This window comes from Chelonia mydas, chromosome 9 (assembly GCF_015237465.2).
Source record: "Chelonia mydas isolate rCheMyd1 chromosome 9, rCheMyd1.pri.v2, whole genome shotgun sequence".
NCBI lineage: Eukaryota > Metazoa > Chordata > Testudines > Cheloniidae > Chelonia > Chelonia mydas.
Genome location: NC_057855.1, coordinates 32,914,797 through 32,932,879, shown reverse-complemented (window position 1 = coordinate 32,932,879; position 18,083 = coordinate 32,914,797). Strand labels below are relative to the sequence as shown.

The 18,083-nt window shown below is 40.3% G+C and overlaps 1 protein-coding gene across 1 annotated transcript in view; it reads right to left on the bottom strand.

The window, feature by feature from the left end:
- The window catches only part of DNER (delta/notch like EGF repeat containing), a 269,335-nt gene extending 251,516 nt beyond the window's left edge, over nt 1–17,819 (bottom strand). The window contains exon 1 of the mRNA XM_007055038.4: nt 17,440–17,819. Within this exon, the coding sequence (XP_007055100.3) occupies nt 17,440–17,700 (261 nt within the window). The 5' untranslated portion in view covers nt 17,701–17,819. The remainder of the gene's footprint in view (nt 1–17,439) is intronic.
- Between the last annotated feature and the right edge of the window lie 264 nt (nt 17,820–18,083).

The window sequence follows — 18,083 nt, the reverse complement described above, 5'->3', positions numbered from 1 at the left end:
CACAAGTTGATTATACATTAAGTTAAAAGAAAAAATATTTCCTTTTCAGTTTTCCATTGATCATCTTACAATTTCATTGTCCTTGTATTATGAGTGGGTAAATAAAAACATTTGATTTGCCTTCTTGTTACCTTTCATTATTTTGCACCTTTATTAGGTACCCTCTTATTCATCTCCTCTCTAAACTAGACTGTTCATTCCTTCCAGTCTCTCCTTATATGGAATCCCTTACAAGCCTCCAACCGTTTCTGCCGCCCATCTCTGGACTCATTCTAAGGGAAGGTGACCAAAAGTGAATTTCAGGGGACAGTATGCTATCGATTCATACAATGGTGTTATATTTTAAATACTTTCTGTTCTATTTATAATTCATAATATCATTTGGGTTTTTTTGAGCACCACTGCATAGTGAGATGTTTTCAACAAGCCGTACAACGACACGTGAAATCTTTTTCCAGAGTCCATACAATTCATTAGACTATGCAAACGTGGTCCAAATTATTCCTTCCAATTTGCATTTTTCAGCTCTGAATTTCATCTTTATTAGGCTCTTCTGAATTTTCCAGTAGAAAGGACCAAGAAGTAGTAATCTACACGGAAAAGATGGGTTGTTACTATAAAGGAAAGCCTCCAGGTACAGAACATGCCTTCTGTTTCTCCTTGCCTTGTTCCTGAAATTGCTTGACAATCTTCTCAATCAAAATAGCAATTTGGTTCCTCTAGTGACCAATACATCAGATACTTACAGCAAAGTCTCTGAAATCACTGGAAGCCATAACTCAAAATCACCCTATTTTCACAGTCCAAGTCAATCCTCTTGGTCTTATCTAATTCACTCTTATTGATCTTACTCATAAACATATCATCACTATAAAACTCTAAAAAAAAATTGATTACTGAGCTATTATGTGTACTTCCAGTGGAAAAGAACGTTACAAAACTAAATTAATCAGAAGGCTACTGGCCTTTGTCTACCTTGCCAACTGAATGAATTGCTAGATTACTTAATTGTTGAAGTGCTGCTTTATTCCAGAGTTGCATCTATCCATATAGTTATTTTATAGGTATATGTTGTGAAAATGCAGGTTATAGGAAGCTTAAAATGTTTACTGACATAAAGAAAACAAATAAAGGAAAAATTCAGTATTAAACAAGGCATCCAAAGAATCGTAAGGCCTAATGATTTTAAATGGTTAAGAAAACACTACTGATTTCCAAATGTAGCATAGAAAAAAGAAAACTTCGGTATCCTAGATAATGAGATGACTTATTAAACAAGTAACTAGACTAGTTGCATCTATATACTACTTTAAAGTTACACCCCGGAACCAGCAAGATTAGGAAATAGCACGTTTTAAGGCCATCAAAAAAAGCCTAAATAAAGGTCATTTGTCCATTTCCATTATTTTTAACAAAGAGCTTGTCTGGTCGGGGGGTAATCCATATCTCTTTGATGCACGTAAGGTAACATACAATACTCAAGCTGCATTAAGATGCCTGTGCGATCTTTCAATTTGCACAGCATGCAAACACAGCAGCAGCTTGCTGTGTACTAGTTCTTGGAAGACATCCCATGGTCCTTTGCTTTGCTGCCAAGCAGTGCACATTCTGGAATTTTTCTCACTATGCACAGCAAACACCAGGCAGGTTCAAATTTTTTTTTAAGTCGTCCCATGTCTCTGCTGTCTCCAACCCATACTTCCTTTCTGGGTGGACTAACATTATTTTCAATTGCTGTTGGCCAGCATGGACCCAACAGTGCTCTGTAGCTATGCTAGCAACCTTGAATATGCAGAGGCTGCTGGGGCTGTATTTCAGCACCTATAGCCAGATGAACTTGGCTTTGGATTCCATCCGCTGCACCACCGAGCAGATGATGTGGCGGCAGCAGCAGCTCCTTCTGCGGCTGCAGGAGCTTCAGCGGTGGAGGAAAAATGAGAAGACAGACACAGAACAACTGATAGTATAAGAACAGTTTCTGGAACAGCTTTAAACTGTGCAGTGCCATTTCTGGTCTCGGGAAACCAGCGTGGAAGAGGTGGAAAAGGATCATTCTGAACACCTGGGACAACCAACAGTGTCAAGAGAATTTCAGGATAGAGAAAGCAATTTTTTTTTTAGATATGTGCTAAACTAACTACAGAGCTGCAGCAGCAACCTACTAATATGAGGTGCCCCAGGCTCCCAGAGATGCACATCATCACTGTTATCTAGAAAGCTGGCCACCCCTAAATGCTACTGGTCCAAACAATTCACTGTGGAGAAACTGACTTTTGGGGCCATTGTTATGAAGATCTGCAATGCCATGGAAATGGTACTGTTGCACCAAGTTATAAAGCTTGGTAATACTCAGGAGATTATTGATGGCTTTGCATGCATGGGGTTCCCAAACTGTATTGGGACAATTAATCGGATCCATGTATCTATTTGCTTCCCCTGATCAAGACTCTGACTTTATAAACAGAAATGGGTATTTCTCCTAGGTGTGCTGAGTGCTGGTTGACCACAATGGCAGCTTTACAGACATAAATGCCATGTGGTCTGGAAGGGTCCACAATGCTAGGATCTTTCAGAACTCAGCTCTATTTACCTTTATGGAGAAAGTGTTTCTGGGGGAAACCAGTCCAGTGTTCATTAATGATGTGGAGATTGCACTGGTTATCCTGGGAGACCTGTCTTATCCTCTGCTTCCCTGTTTAATTAAGCTGTACACAGGCTGCTTGGACACAAGGCAGGAATTGTTTAACCACCACCTCAGTAGCTGGAAAATGGTAATGGAGTGTGTATTTGGCCATTTGAAAGGAAGGGGGTACTGTTTGTAGAACAGGTTGGAAGCTGCAGAAAAACAACAAGCCAAAGATTATAGCAGCATGTTCTATTTTGCACAATATTTGTAAGAATAAGCAAGAAAGCTTTGAGGTGGGAGGCTCAAATTCAGAGACTTGCTCAGTTGTTTGAACAGAACAGAATCCAACAGAAAATGGGAACAGCTGGGGTAATATTATCAGTAATGCCTATTGCTCTTATTTTGACTATCAGGCCTGAAATTGTGCAGCTGTACATCTAGATATTAACCCATGGAGGTTGAGAAGGGGAATGGATTGTGAGGAGTTCTGTGTTATTTATAGGTGGTAAAAATACAACATTGGGGCAATCCCTATTTTACCTTGTGTCTTTGCCTAGATATCTTTGTAAAACCTCATGAATTATTTCACACTTAATGATTTTCTGTGTAAAATGCATTGTAGACTCCTCATGAATGAAGTTTTCAAGGTTTCTATTATTAAACAACTACAAACATACCTTTCATTAAAACAACAGCAAAACAACAAAAATCAAAGTGCAACAGTTCAAGGCAGTGCACAACTCAAGGAAGTAAGGGGATAGCTTAAAGTCACAGGTGAGTATACATCATGCCTCTGCCTCATCTGTTTGTGGCCCTTCTGGTGTTGAGTGTCAAGGCTTGAAGTTAACCAGAAATGTTAAAGGGTTCAAAAGAGCTGGGCTCCCAGGTGCAACTATTCTCAATGCTGTGAGCTTGGGCCTGTGAAGGGAATGGCTCTGGAGCTCTGCTGCAAGGGTATAACAGGGAGGAGTTGCTGTTGTTCCCATTAGCCTGTATTGTCCAGGGGTTGCACAACATGGCTGGGTGCTGATTTATAGGACTACATTAGCAGCTGCTGTAGCAGCAACATATGCTGCAACGGGGCATTTTGGCTTTGTATTGCCTCCAGGAGTTGTCTATTCATCTCCCTGTTTTTTCAATACTATCTTTTCCCACGTCAATGCGACCCTGGCAACTGTTGAGATCTTGTCTCTTTTCCTCTCCATCTTCAAATACTGCCTCTACCTCTCCACTATTTTCAGGGATTTGTGGGACTCTGCAGTGAGGTCTGTGAACATTTCATGACAAGTTTTCCTTTTTCTCCCCCTCAGGTTAGCCAGCCACTCAGTTGTTGATTAAGGGCCTGTCCTTAAAGAACTGGGCGCTGCAAGTGCCATGGTTGCAGGAATATTAAAAACGACACAGGTGGTTATTGTTCATATTCTAAAGAGATTGTGATAGCATTTCTAAATGTATTTCTGATTTTACTTCCCTAAGATTCTTCCCAGTCTTGGGGGAACCTCAGACATGGTAAGCGATGCAGGAGGAGGACTGGCTGCATTGGGATTTTTGTCTGTGCAAAATATGCTGTTTTACTTTTGCTGTTGTGCCTTGAAGATTTGGGGGAGGGAGACTGTTCTCAGCTTGGTTTTATAGTTTTGCTGTACCTTGGAGGTGTTTATATGATGTCAGAGTGGGTAGCGGAGGTCAAACTGGATAGTAATCCCTTCTACATCCCCTTAAGCTGTCCTGACTCTAAATAACATTATAGCGAGGTGGGTGACTAGGAGGCAAAGAATGACCTTATTCAGAAAGGCAAAGAACAGACCAGCAAGATATACTGTGAAGCTCTTCACAAAGATGGTTCACGCAGAAGTACAAGAGAGCTGTAAGCTATATCGGGGGAATCCCATGCAGCTATTCCCCATAATGGCTGGACAAAAATAGAGCAATTTCTTATTGTTAGATTCTGCTTTATCTCCCCTGCAAGCATGGTTAAAGTATTCAGAAAAACAGATAGGGTTCTGTAATTATTGCGTGAATCATTCACTGTACCTAGCCTTTCTCTATATAGGCCTTGCTATCCCTAAGGTAAAAAGCCCTTTCTCTGCATGTTGAGGTATAAACAGGGCGCTGTAGTCTTTGTGGGCATGCAATGCCCACGTCTGTCTCCTGCAGGCTGAGAATCCTAACCAAACTTCTTTTCTGGTAACCACTGTCTCAATTAACTGTTGCATTTTGCAGAAATGAATGTTTTCATTACTTGAATCTGCCACCAGAGAAGGGGTGAGGTAGAGGCTGCAACTGTGCCATGCTGCTGGCCGCCATTTTGAGCTGGAAAATGGGACCGTGGAACAGATAAGGGGAGTAGAAAGGAAAATATATAGACAGACAGGTGCCGTTGATATTGGGCCTTAAAACAGTCAATAGTTGGGGCTTTGGTAGAGACAGGGGCCAATTGCTTGCCATTTTGGAAATGTGTATAGGGAGCTGATCAGACAACATGGGCCAAAGGAGGGAGGGAAATAGGGGCTGGAGACTTAAAATGGTGGCAGCCGTTGGCACCTGGAACAGAAGCTAGCAATGCAGCATAGCACAACAACAACAAATTGTAATGATAGCTACATGCCAAGGTTCCCTCCATAGGATCTGCCTTCTCAGCCCTGGCCTGGGTTGCTGCCTGAGAACTGGGCTCAGCTATGGCAAGGTAGGAATCAAGCTCGCATAAAAGATCCTGGCTTTCTGGGGAGATCTCTTCACAGGCCTCCTTGTGCTCATCCCCTGGTGAGTCTTGTTGTTTGACCTTGGGAAGTGGGTGGTGAAGGGACCAGGCAGCAGGCTCCACAACCTTCCTGTGTTTGGTAGTTGTATAATTGTGTGAAATCCTATCCAGCTCTTCAAAAAACAAACCGGTTACATGTCGCCTGATGGGATTATTTCCTGGCAATCCCTGCTCTTTATCCGGCACTGGCTGGCATCCCAGTTGTGGCCCTTCATGGGCATCTGCTTAGCAACATCCACAAACAGACCTTTATTGCAGTGACTGGCTACAAAAAGCTTCCTGCACCAATTCTTCTCCCATATGGTGATGAGATCCAGAGTCTCAGCACAGCTCCAAGTGACGGTTTGCAGCATGGTGAAGGGCTTCTGGAGTAGTATCACAGGAATTGTAAAACATTCAAATCCAGGAGCAAATAGGCAAAATCTGGCCCAGTAGCAGCTTTTAGATGGGGTGGGAACATCCGGTCGACTTCACACCAAAGCAGGGGAGGGCACAGAGGGAAACAGATAGGTCAGTAAGGGTCACCCACAAAGCACCTGCTGGAGCTATGCCTATTCCTCAACAGACTGAGATCACAACCTGATGTTGGCAACTGAGACGCTGACCAAACAGCAGCAAACACCTGAGAATCAAACTGTATCTCAGATCCCTGCTGCACCTAACAACCAGCACTATGAAGTATTCAAATTGTTTAATGTACAAGTGGAATGAAAACAGATGAAGTTAAATTGTTTTTGCAATACATTATGAAGAAACTGGAGATCAGTAATTTAATTTCCTCTAAGATCAATTTGGTTATATTTGTGCAGTTGGCCCAGGTATCCTTTACCACGATACACTAGAAATGGCAATTATTGATATCAGAAACTCTGGAAATTCAAAATCTTGCATTTCAAAGTAATGAATAAAATTCACCTTTATAGTTTCTTCCAAGTTTCTTGAAGCTTTTTACAAACATTAAGGAATTAGTTCTCACAACACTCCTATAAGGATAGGGTTTTTTCCCCATGTGTAAGTGGGAATAGCGCGACACCGTAAGTAAAGTGACTTGCTCAGTATCCCACACCAAGTCAGTGGCAAAGCCAAGAACAGAATCCTAGTCTTGAACTTTCAACAACAGACTTGTTTTCCACAGAGCTCACAGCTATTCCTTCAGGCTAACAGTCCTGTTTTTCTTTTACATCAGACGACATTTATTACGGTAAGGGAGAGCGAAAGAAAAATATGAGCCACATGTAGAGCATGGGTACCTTTTAGGTGCAAGAGTGTTTCTGGATAAAAGACCGCACTTGACCTGTGGAAGAAATGGATTCAAAGAACTTTGTATCAAAGGAGGCATTACTTTTCCTAACGTACACAGCTCTTGCCCAGACTGCAGACATAAGTTAAGAACTAACTAACAAACTCATAGCTGGAGACCAGACCAGTTCACCGGTATGTTAGTTTTGCTCAAAATAGATATTAGTCTTATAAGAATGTATTTCGTGTTTAGACTCTCTGAAATGCTTGTAAATTGCTGCATGCATTCATCTCACTTGTAATGTCCATATTCCATGCCATAAGAAAATAGGTAAATTTTGCTTTATAACGACTTTGAAAATGTTTGCTTGTGAACTCAGGCACAGGAATCATGCCCCTCTCACCCATCGTGAAGGACTATCAAAATCAGATGGGCCATCAAAGAATACTGCGATACCAAGGAATAGTTAATGGCCCTATCACACTTTGGAAATGCTATGTGCCAGAAAGCTTATCCTGTGGACTTGGAAGCTGAATGAAGGAAATAAAACAAGGTCACTTGAAAAATATCCATCTTTTCGGCTGTATGAACTCTGACAAGGCCAGAGACTCTAAACTGAAGCCAGAGATCCCCCGGGGGCTGCTTCCTGGGTCCTCCCTGAAAGACACTTAGAATTGACATATCACTCCAACTCTGTCATTCTTAGGATTTAGATAACTTGTGTGCATATGTTTGCTTGCTTTACCTTGTAAATAACTCTATTAACTAGGAAAAGGAATAAGAAACCTTTAGATAGTTTATTACAGGACTGGCTACAAGACTTGTCTTTAGTGTAAATTCTAAGGTACCAATTGATTTGAGGTAAGTCACTGATTTCTTGGGACTGGGAGCAACCCGAATTTGGTGTGATTTTTTGTGTAAGTGACCACTGACCACTAAGTCCAGTTTGTCTGGGTGGCAAGACAGATTGGAGGATATAAGGGGACTGTATATGAGGTAAAACTGGTATAGTGATACTGGAGTTCACATTTGTTGCTAGCTTGGTGAAATCTAATTATACAACACACCAGCAGTTTGGGGTATTGGCCCTGTTTTTGACAGTCTGCACTGAGGTAGGCATTCACAGTCATGAGTCACTCTAGACAGTGTGACATAGATTTTGACATGATTTGCATTTTCTATGCTCCTCTACTGTTATGGTATAGCTTGTTCAAGTAGTATATCTCATACAAATTTTCTTTTAGTAATATAATTTATCGTTATGCTTAATCTTGTTCATGTTGGAGAGCTATATGATAGGAGTTTCCCACCATAGGGTACTTTTTTCAATTTTTATATTATATATGTACAATGTAAATTGACAAGTACAGTAGTTAGGGAGATAGAACATTGAATAAAGCTATTTTACCTTCTGTAAGGCGGAGAATTAGTAAAAAATCTATTAGTAGAAGAGTAAGTCCTAACAGGTTGAATGCACTTATACACTACGCTACCATTAGAAGAGGTTTTAGGACAAGGAACCACAAGCTTCCCAAATGCAGCATTTTTCCATCTATATGTAATGGCTTTCATTTTGGTTTGACTGATCCAAAACCAAAGGCTTCTATTACCAATGCTTTCCAACTAGGTTACTGGGTTCTAAAATATCTGTTTCAACTCAGCTATTATTGTGGATAGCTCAATGGTGACCTCTGCTCAAAAGAGCAGACAAAATGATAGCATGCGTAAGGAATGGAATGGAGAATAATACAGAAAATACTATAATGCCATTACATGAATCAGTTGTCCACCGTCCCCTGGAAAATTGTGTTCAATGTTGGTTACTTCATCTCAAAAAGAATATCGCAGAATTAGAGGAAACGCAGAAGAGCGACAAGCTTGATTAGGGTTTGGGAAAACTCTCATATGAAAATGTTGGGATTGTTTACTTTAAAGAAGGGACCTGACAGCAATATAAAAATAATTAATGGTACAGAGAACGTAGACTGGGAACTTCCACTCTCCCTATCACATAATACAAGAGCAAGGGGACTTGTAATGAAATTGAAAGATAGCAAATGTAAACTTATAAAACAAAATATTTTCACATAATATATCATTTAACAATGGAACTTATTGCCATATGATATTGCTGAAAGCCAAAAAATGACCAGGATTCAAGAGAGACTCAACATTTATATGGATAACAAAAATACAGAGAGTTAATAATAAATACAAAAAGAAAAATTAGAATAGCTGTCAAATCTCATTCAAGTTTTTAGTTAATCTCTGACTATTAAGGGTTAGGAGGAGACTCCCCTGGAGAGCAGATTATCCCACATCTGCTTACTACAAGATTTCTTAAACCTTCCTCTGAAGCTGATGGTCTCCTGCTCACAGTGCACCCACAAAGCTACAATATTACTACCAGAACTTGTTATCTTTTTCAAGGTTTTTTCATATGTTTAAGAAAGCAACTAGTTCCTATTTGTTAAGCAAAATGTGGAAGATTCTAGAACACTGTTTAAAAAAAACTAAAAAGCATCTGACTATATCTCGACCTTGGAGTGCTCAACGAAGCCATAAAGTATTAGGTATTGATACATATTTCAAAGGAAAAGAAAATACTGGTTTACGAATAATCAGAAATCATTTCCATATACAGAGAAGTAAGGCAATTCTCTCAGATCAAACCATATGAAAATGGAAAATTGTGATGAACAAGAACATGAAATAATTTAAGCATCGCTATATTCTGCAATTATTCAATTACCTCAAAACTTTTGGCAAGTTTCTTCAACATCTTTAATCACAGAAATGTAAGCCAATGCAACATCTGCAATTTTTCTTTATATCATACAATTCTTGGAAGCTAAATAATTTACATGGTGTAATGACCTGCATGAGATTCAAAGAAGTGTTTTGAATAGATTTCAATGGGCTATTTGAGTAGCTTGAAACAGAGACAGTGAAGGTTTTTTAGTTGTTAGTATATAAACTGTCAAATTGATCATAATACCCATTTGTACAGCTGAGACACAACATTTGGTCCTTAAATAATTGTAGCCTTCCTTTACAGGCATTGAGAACAATTCAATTAGATAATTTATTGCAAACATTTGGAACTGCTGAGATATAATCCTCTTTCTCTTATGGCAATTTTTACTGTAGTACCCACAATTCCTCAAGAGACAATACCAACTTAAAAAAAAATCCCACTACAGCTACAAGGAATATCTAAAGTTACCATAACTGAAAGGTTTCAGAGTAACAGCCGTATTAGTCTGTATTCGCAAAAACAAAAGGAGTACTTGTGGCACCTTAGAAACTAACCAGTTTATTTGAGCATAAGCTTTCGTGAGCTACAGCTCACTTCATCGGATGCATACTGTGGAAAGTATAGAAGATCTTATTATATACACACAAAAAGCATGAAAAAATACCTCCTCCCACCCCACTCTCCTGCTGGTAATAGCTTATCTAAAGTGATCACTCTCCTTACAATGTGTATGATAATCAAGTTGGGCCATTTCCAGCACAAATCCAGAAATTTGTGCTGGAAATGGCCCATCTTGATTATCATACACATTGTAAGGAGAGTGATCACTTTAGATAAGCTATTACCAGCAGGAGAGTGGGGTGGGAGGAGGTATTTTTTCATGCTTTTTGTGTGTATATAATAAGATCTTCTATACTTTCCACAGTATGCATCCGATGAAGTGAGCTGTAGCTCACGAAAGCTTATGCTCAAATAAACTGGTTAGTCTCTAAGGTGCCACAAGTACTCCTTTTCTTTTTGCATAACTGAAAGAAATGTGTATATGGGGTGGGAGATAATTTGTTTACTCTGTCCAAGTGCTCCCTATATCCTGTCCCCTCAACACTGCTGAAAATGCACCAGTTTCACTGCAGGCAGGGGCCTCCAAGTCTCCATAACAGAAGAGCAGAATTTGCACCTAAAGAATTACAAAACAAGTTCTCAATTAACCTTGTTAATTTTACACATAACAATACCACCCATACCAGTGCCTTGTGAAATATATTTAGTAAGTCTAATAAAAAACTAAACCACTATAAAATTGGCACAAATTAGCATGATGGCAAAGTCAATATAAGAGAGTTGTGAAACTTGAACCCAGAGTTCAGTGGTCTGTCCCCAATGGTATTCAAACCATCCAGCCATCAACTGGGTAACACATAAACTGAAACACAATCCAACAGTTTGGGAGATTTAGGCTGTTTAATAATTGAACAACATTAGTATTCGATGGTTCTTGAAAATAGCATAAAAGACAAAGTGACACACTTAAACCACCGCCTGGAAATGGTCTAGCAGGATCTCTGCCAAAGAAACAAAAAGGAAAGAAAAGGACCAATGAACATGACATCTAGGAACAAAATCCCACAAAAATCGATGTTAATACTTATGGTCTGACATTTTGAAAGACTGTATGAGTTAATAGTGCTGTTGTTCACCAGGAAACTGGTACAAGATCTCAGGAACCTATGCTACGCTGGAGAATGCACAGAGAGCCAACAGTCAGTCTTACAACAAAACTGAAGATGTCATCTAATTGTACAGTCTACTCTTATGCATAGATAAAAAAGCAACAGATGGAGTAGCCATATACCTTCAGTAACTGCCTAGAAATCAAAGAAAATACCATCAAACAATTAAAAAACTGGGAATGGCCAAAAATTTTTTTTTTAATATTGTGATGTGTCCATTGTGAGCACAGACCTAAAACAACTCCTTAAAGACTTCTTATCTAGGATGTCCCCTCCTAGCAGGAGCAAGAGAGACAACAGAGAAGGAATGGAATATATTAGGACACTGATGTGAAGGTAAAGTACATCTTAAATCTTCTAGCAGAACAGACTGAAGGATGTTGAGAGACTCAGGGCTGTGTAGTGCAGCCAGTAAATAAAATGGATTTACATAGAGGCATTATATCATAGAGCAGGGAAGCAATAGCTTTTCCTCTATGTAGCCCTAGTACGACCATAGGCAGAGGATGGCTAGGGCTAGTCTATCTCTACACACGTCAGTTTTCTAAGCCACCCCACCACCCACATACATGGCCAGCTCAGCAGGCAAAGCCCCATGTCCACGGACATGAGGGCCAGGAAGGGGATAGGACATCACAGGGAAAGTTCCACCTATGCACTGAGTTCCCTGCAGATAGAACAGGATTCCTCAGTCCCAGCACGGGGCACTGGCTCCTGAGTGGCGCCTCCTGGGAAAGCTGAAAAGTTCTGGTTGTGTTGTCCATCTGACACGGAGGTTCAGAAGCTCCATCTGGAGCAGGTCCCAAGGAAAGAGGAGCTGTGGCATCCGGAGAGCACCAGCAGATGAGCTGGAGAGACCTGTGTGAGTGGAGATTCTGGGGGATTCTCAGAGGAGAAGAGGATAGCGCTGGTGCAGAACAGAGAGTAGAGTTTGCTCGGAAGGAATATAACAATCTACAAATGTTTGAAGAGCATTACGATCAAGAGGGGACAGGAATTATTTAACGTGGTACACAGAGATAACTAACAGGAAGAAATTAAGACAAAAATTAGGCTGAAATGTCAGGAAAACTCACAGCAAGATGTATTAGCATATGAGAGAGTCTCCCAAAGGAAGAGATGGAAACCACATTACTTAGGACTTATAAAACCAGAAAAAACTTTAGGAAATGTACTAAAAGTAAAAATCCCATAGTGACAAAAGGATGGAAAGGATAACTTGCTGGGACATTTCTATTCCAAACTTCCAAGCTTCTATGAATTTTTAATCAAATGGAAAGAATCTATTGTCTCAGGATACTTTAAAGGTGATTTTTTTTTAAAAGAATCTTGTCTTTGGTTAAAATATCTTTTGCAATAAAACCATTTTTAAGAGCAGAGTTAAAGAGATGATATATCTGTTGCTTTTAAATCTTAAATCTTTCAGTAGCTTCTCAAACTCAGGATATATATTTCTTTATGTTCCATTTTATATAAATAATTTGTTCACAGAGTCACAATTAAGTTGATTTTATAAAACTTTTGCTGCTGCAGAAAGCTATCCAGCAGGGGGAGCACAAGAAACTATCCCCTTAATTGCTAGCATAACTACTGCAACAAGCACTTGTATACTCGTCACAGGCTCCCAAATCACTTAAAAAATTAAAACTAACATCACGCACATGAGATATTATCTCCATTTTAGATATGGGTTAACGAAGGCAAAGATAACTGAAGTGACTTGTCTAAAACCGAACAGAGAGTAGCAAACCAATGACCAGAACTCAAACGCTGATAGCCAGTTCTGAGCACCACCCAAAAGACAATACTTGATCTCTGGCTTTGATTATATTATTGAAGAGGTCTATGATATACGGATACAGAATACAACAAAACTACATTGCCAGAAACAAAAGAATAGGGGTTGTGTGACAACTGGGGAGAAAGGAAAATAATTTATTTTCAAGCAAAAGGACAAAAAATAAAAATGATAAAAGTACCTGACAGGATCTCTTTAAAAGTAACAGTTTCTACAGGAGATAAGATGTTAGTGAAATTCTCACAGGACTTTGCTAAAAGTGATTAATGTAAGAAAATTTTACCTGATAGGTTCATTTTATCTTTTTTCAAACTCCAAACCTAGCATGGAATTCTTCATCCCCTTCCCCTTTTAACTGTTTTGATTCTTATGTCTCTAAAGTTAACGATGTCCTAATCCAAATGACTTTCCACGTAATATATTCCAACTGAATACACAGTACAAGCAACAACCTGTCCCTTTCAAGAAAAAAATAATTTTATTGGATTTTGGATATACTAAATCAAAGAAAAAAATATGGAATTTACTCTTTAGCTAAATATTATATTTTGGTTTTTAACAGCAGAAACAAAGGAAGTATGTCAACATAATTTTAACATTTTTTCATATTTTCATTAGATTTAATATTCTGCCACCAATTTCTTTCAGAATAAAGCTAAAAATTTTCCAGTTTGTTTCAATCTCTTCCAGAAGAACCAGATTCATTAAAAAAAAGTTTGCACAATTTTATGCAGAACATCCATTCATGTTCTTCACAATACACAAAAGCAAAGAATTAACTTCTTGAGAAAAATATATGCTTAAGCAATTGTACAAATCCCTTTTCTCCTGTCACTCCTTCATTAGTGGAATGTAATGAAAACCACGCATACCCTTGAATGTGCAATCTGAAAATATTACATAGTAAGAAAAACTAGAAGTTTTCTAGACAGCATATGTCAAATGTACCCATAAGTAATTTTGATGTATGCACAGATATGATTTTTTTCTTCCACTCCATAGAAAAAAGTTACCACAGCAACCACCACATCTTATGGAAAAATGGTTCCTCAAGACAAAACAAAAAACAAAACACACACAATGAAAGATTGCTCTTGGTGATAGAAAAGCTGTGGATTTCAAAAATATCTTAAGAGCATCTGATGTGCCAATTTACCTCTTTGTCACTTTCCTTCCACCAAGAGCACTGTGAAGTGCATAAAAAAAATGGACCCAGCTAATATATTACTGAGGAAGTTCTGGGTAATTTCCAGCTGTGACTATGTTATCAGTCTTTTTACAACACAGGCAGAGAAGAGTGCTAGCATGCCTCTTCTGACCCGCAACTCTATACCTACTTGCATCAAAATAACACAAAATCAGATGGATTGTTTACTTAATCTTTTTATTACAGAACGTAGTGTGTGTGTCAAAACAGGGCTATGTTTTAATTTGTTTTCAGAGAACAAACATTGATGAGATATTATTCCACTTCTATGACAAAGAGCAGCAGTGCGAATTTACCATCTTCAGATTACTAGTGGCTAATTATTTCAACATAGCTGAATTCCTTACTTGTATTTGTTTTCCCTCTTAATATTTCCTTCTCCCCATTTTAATAGTTTAATAACATCCTCACGAGTAAGTTGAAAAGCCTCTGCCTGAGGCTGCAGCTTTAAATTTGAAGCAAACTGCCTGATTTAGCACTCAGTTTTCTCATACCCCTTTTTGGAATTAAAATTCCTTGTGTTTTAGAATCCCTTTGAGTCGGAAAAGTTCATCAATAGAGTACATATATTGTTTTCACTTGTGAGGGGTTTTTTTAAAACTGCTAAAAAGAAAGGCATCTGAACTACTAACCAATCCTGTAATTCATATTTCTTTATTATCCTCCTTTTATCAAAGTAGGAAACTTTCTTGTATGCAGCCACATACAATATTTTACTAATTTCTCTTTAGGCAGATGATTTGTCCCCTCTTTCATTACAACTACAGTTTTTTTAAAAATCACTTTTCAGAGTGAACTAAAATGTTTTTGCTTCATTTCCAGTCCTGATAGACAGGGATGAATTTCTTTTATCTTTTGTTTAGAAAGTTTCCCTTATAAAACTACTGTTCCATGGGTTAAAATAAAAGTCAATGATATCTCAAATAAACATTTTATAAACAATACTCCCAGAATTAGCCCTTTCATATCGTTTAATAAAAAGCGTGCTTGTGAATTCATTATCTATTTTCTCAGGTTACAAAGAAATGTATTCCTCTCTTCTACCAAAACCCCAGATACAACACCTCCTGCAGGTTACGACACCAGTAAATGATACAGTTTACCAAAACATTTGAGAGCCATTTATCCTTCAGTCATGGATTTCAGACAGTATAACAGCAATAGGCAGCAGCACACATGCAACTTTGCCTGTCTCTTCTAGAGCGGAAAACACAATAAACCCAAGCGCAAGTAGTCAAATTCTTACCAGCAAGACTGCTAAAATTTGCCAGAGGGGGGATTCTATTTAATCCACTTTAAGCTCTCTGATTTTGCAGAACCTCATTAACGGTAATATTTTGACTTTCATTGTTAAAAGGAAGCAAGTGAGACATTTTAGGGCGAGCACAGAAGTATTTCTTTCTAAAATGCCTGCAGTTCACAGGGACTTTCAATATGTCCATACAATACTCATTATTGAACCCTACACATGATATTCATGGCTTATTAAGAAAGAAATCTGTTCTCTCCACCCACACAGGAAAACTACAGCTTTGATATTTTGTGACCTAATGAACACATATAACAACAAAACAAAATCAGGCTACTTAAGTTAAGGAGCGTGCTGTAGAAAAATTTTTTAAAAATTAACATTAGTTTACCTGAATCAGTTTACCTCTATGTCAAATCCTGTAAACCAGGAAGCGTTGCCCAAAGAAATGTGAACCAATCTGTGTTCTATTATAATGACAATCTGTGTTGTCATTGGAAGTATATCACTGTCATTTAAACCCTCACAAAACAAACCCTTCTCTCTACTTATAAGGGAAAGAGAGGTGGTGGGATAAACTGAGAGATTTTATCTATATTTTAGAATGTGGTATCAAAGACATTTCATAACGAGACAAAATGCAAGGATTATGAACAAAACCTCTTCATATGGTGATCAGCATTCACTTGGGTCTTCATAGACCAAGTAATGCAATATTTTATCCAAAAAAACTGTATTAAATCAGCATATGACCAAGCAGGCTAGAAAGATGTTACTCATATTCGCTATTGTCCACAGTTTTTTTTTATTCTAGATGTACCAGATAATATTTTTCTACCCTTACTTTGACATTTTGATCTTTCTGTAGAATTTAATAAGGTGAAACCAAGTGGCACACAAAATGTGATAGGAAATGCACTAGAAAGAAATGGCCATCATAAACCTATTAAGTCCTATTTTGTATATTCAGTACAATTTTGCTACCCATTTTCCAAAAAAAAAAAAAATCATTTTGATCTTAAAATAAACAATATATAAAATGTCACCAGAGTGCAGAAAGAAAAATGAAGAAAAAGAAAAGAGATCCATGCTAAAACATTCTGTCTAATTCTGGAAAGCTGCCTAATTTCCTGAGATCATTCACCTTTCCATTCATCTTTTAATAATTTAACCCACCAAGTTTGCATATATTTTTTATGCAGGTAGGGTTAAAAGCATTGCAGGTTTGATATGTCAGTTTTACAAGCCTAGGAACTAAACCCCAACACTTGCCCAAGAATACTCAAGCTCAGTTACTCTGAGTAATAGCATCCACCTTAAATATTTAATGGATTTTAAAAAAAAACAAAAAAAAGACTAACATCCTCAGATAGTTTTTTGCAGGAGATAGAAACTGCAGCCTAGGTACTGCCTCTGACCCACAGCTATTACCACACCTAAGAATCTGGACACTTCGCTAAGGAAAGAAAAAGAGCAAACGTTATGATCAGCAGACTCATACACCCAGATATCTCCTTGGATATATGTATGTATCACGCACATATGAGAGAAAAGAAGGCAGCTCTACAGACAGGCGCATAGCTGTATATACGGAGATGGACTGAGACAATTATAGCCACTATGTAGAGGACAGTACCTAACCTACGACAGACAGTATAATATTGCTGAACTAATAGATTAATAATGCAAAAACACTGATGTCCATTAGTGATATAGAGCCGCAGCCTGACTTACAAACAGCTGGGTAGCGGTAGGGACAGATGAACCTACAGACGGAGAATGAATGAGCCGATAGAGATAGAGCCAGACCCCGGAGACAGAGAGAGAAAGATGGGATAGAGACAGACTCCCAGACGCACAGTCCTAGTGAGCAGAGCTAGGCAGACAGACCGACAGACAGAGACACAAGGGCAGCCGGGGACAGACACAAGGGCACGAGATGAGCAGAGAGGGACACACACCAGGGCACAGCCAGGGGGACGGGCAGGGGCGCACCCAGGCGGGGCTGGCGGCGGGGCTGGCGGCGGGGCACGGGCAGGCAGCTCCCCGCACAGCCCCTGTCCCCCTTACCTGGCAGTAGGTGCCGGTGACCCCGGCGGGGCAGGCGCAGCTGTAGGCAGGCTGGGGCTGGGGCTGGGGCAGCGGCAGGCGGCGGGGGGCGGCGGGGCCCCGGGCCGGCGCCGGGGAGCAGGTACCGCTGTTCCAGCAGGGCTGGCTGCGGCAGGGGTCCCGCGCGGGGCCGGGGGGCGCGGCGCTGACCGGCCCGGAGAGGCAGGCGCGGCGCTGGGCCAGGCTGAGCAGCAGCAGCAGGAGCGGGGCGGCGCGGGGCATGGCGCTGCAGCGGCGGCCGGGGCAGCCCGGGTCTGAGGGCCGCTGTGCGGCGGCGGTAGAGGACACTGGGACGGCAGCGACGCGCTGCTTCTCGGCTGCTCCCCGGCGCCGCTTCCCCGAGCAACGTGCGGGCGGGGACTAGGGCGGGGAGGGGCCGGGCTGCCGGGATCGTTCCCGCCCAGTGCCCGGCAGAGGGCGCCCGGCCGCGGCTGGGAGCGGGGCGGGCGGGAACCCGGGCACCCACCCCAGGGAGAACAGCCTGTGAGCACGCCCCTTGTCGCAGGTTGGGGCCGGGGGTGAGCAGCGCCTGCCCCGGGGCGGCAGTGTAGCGCAGGGGCAGGGCTGGCTGAAGAGAGGAGGCGGCGCGGGTGGGGGAGATAATG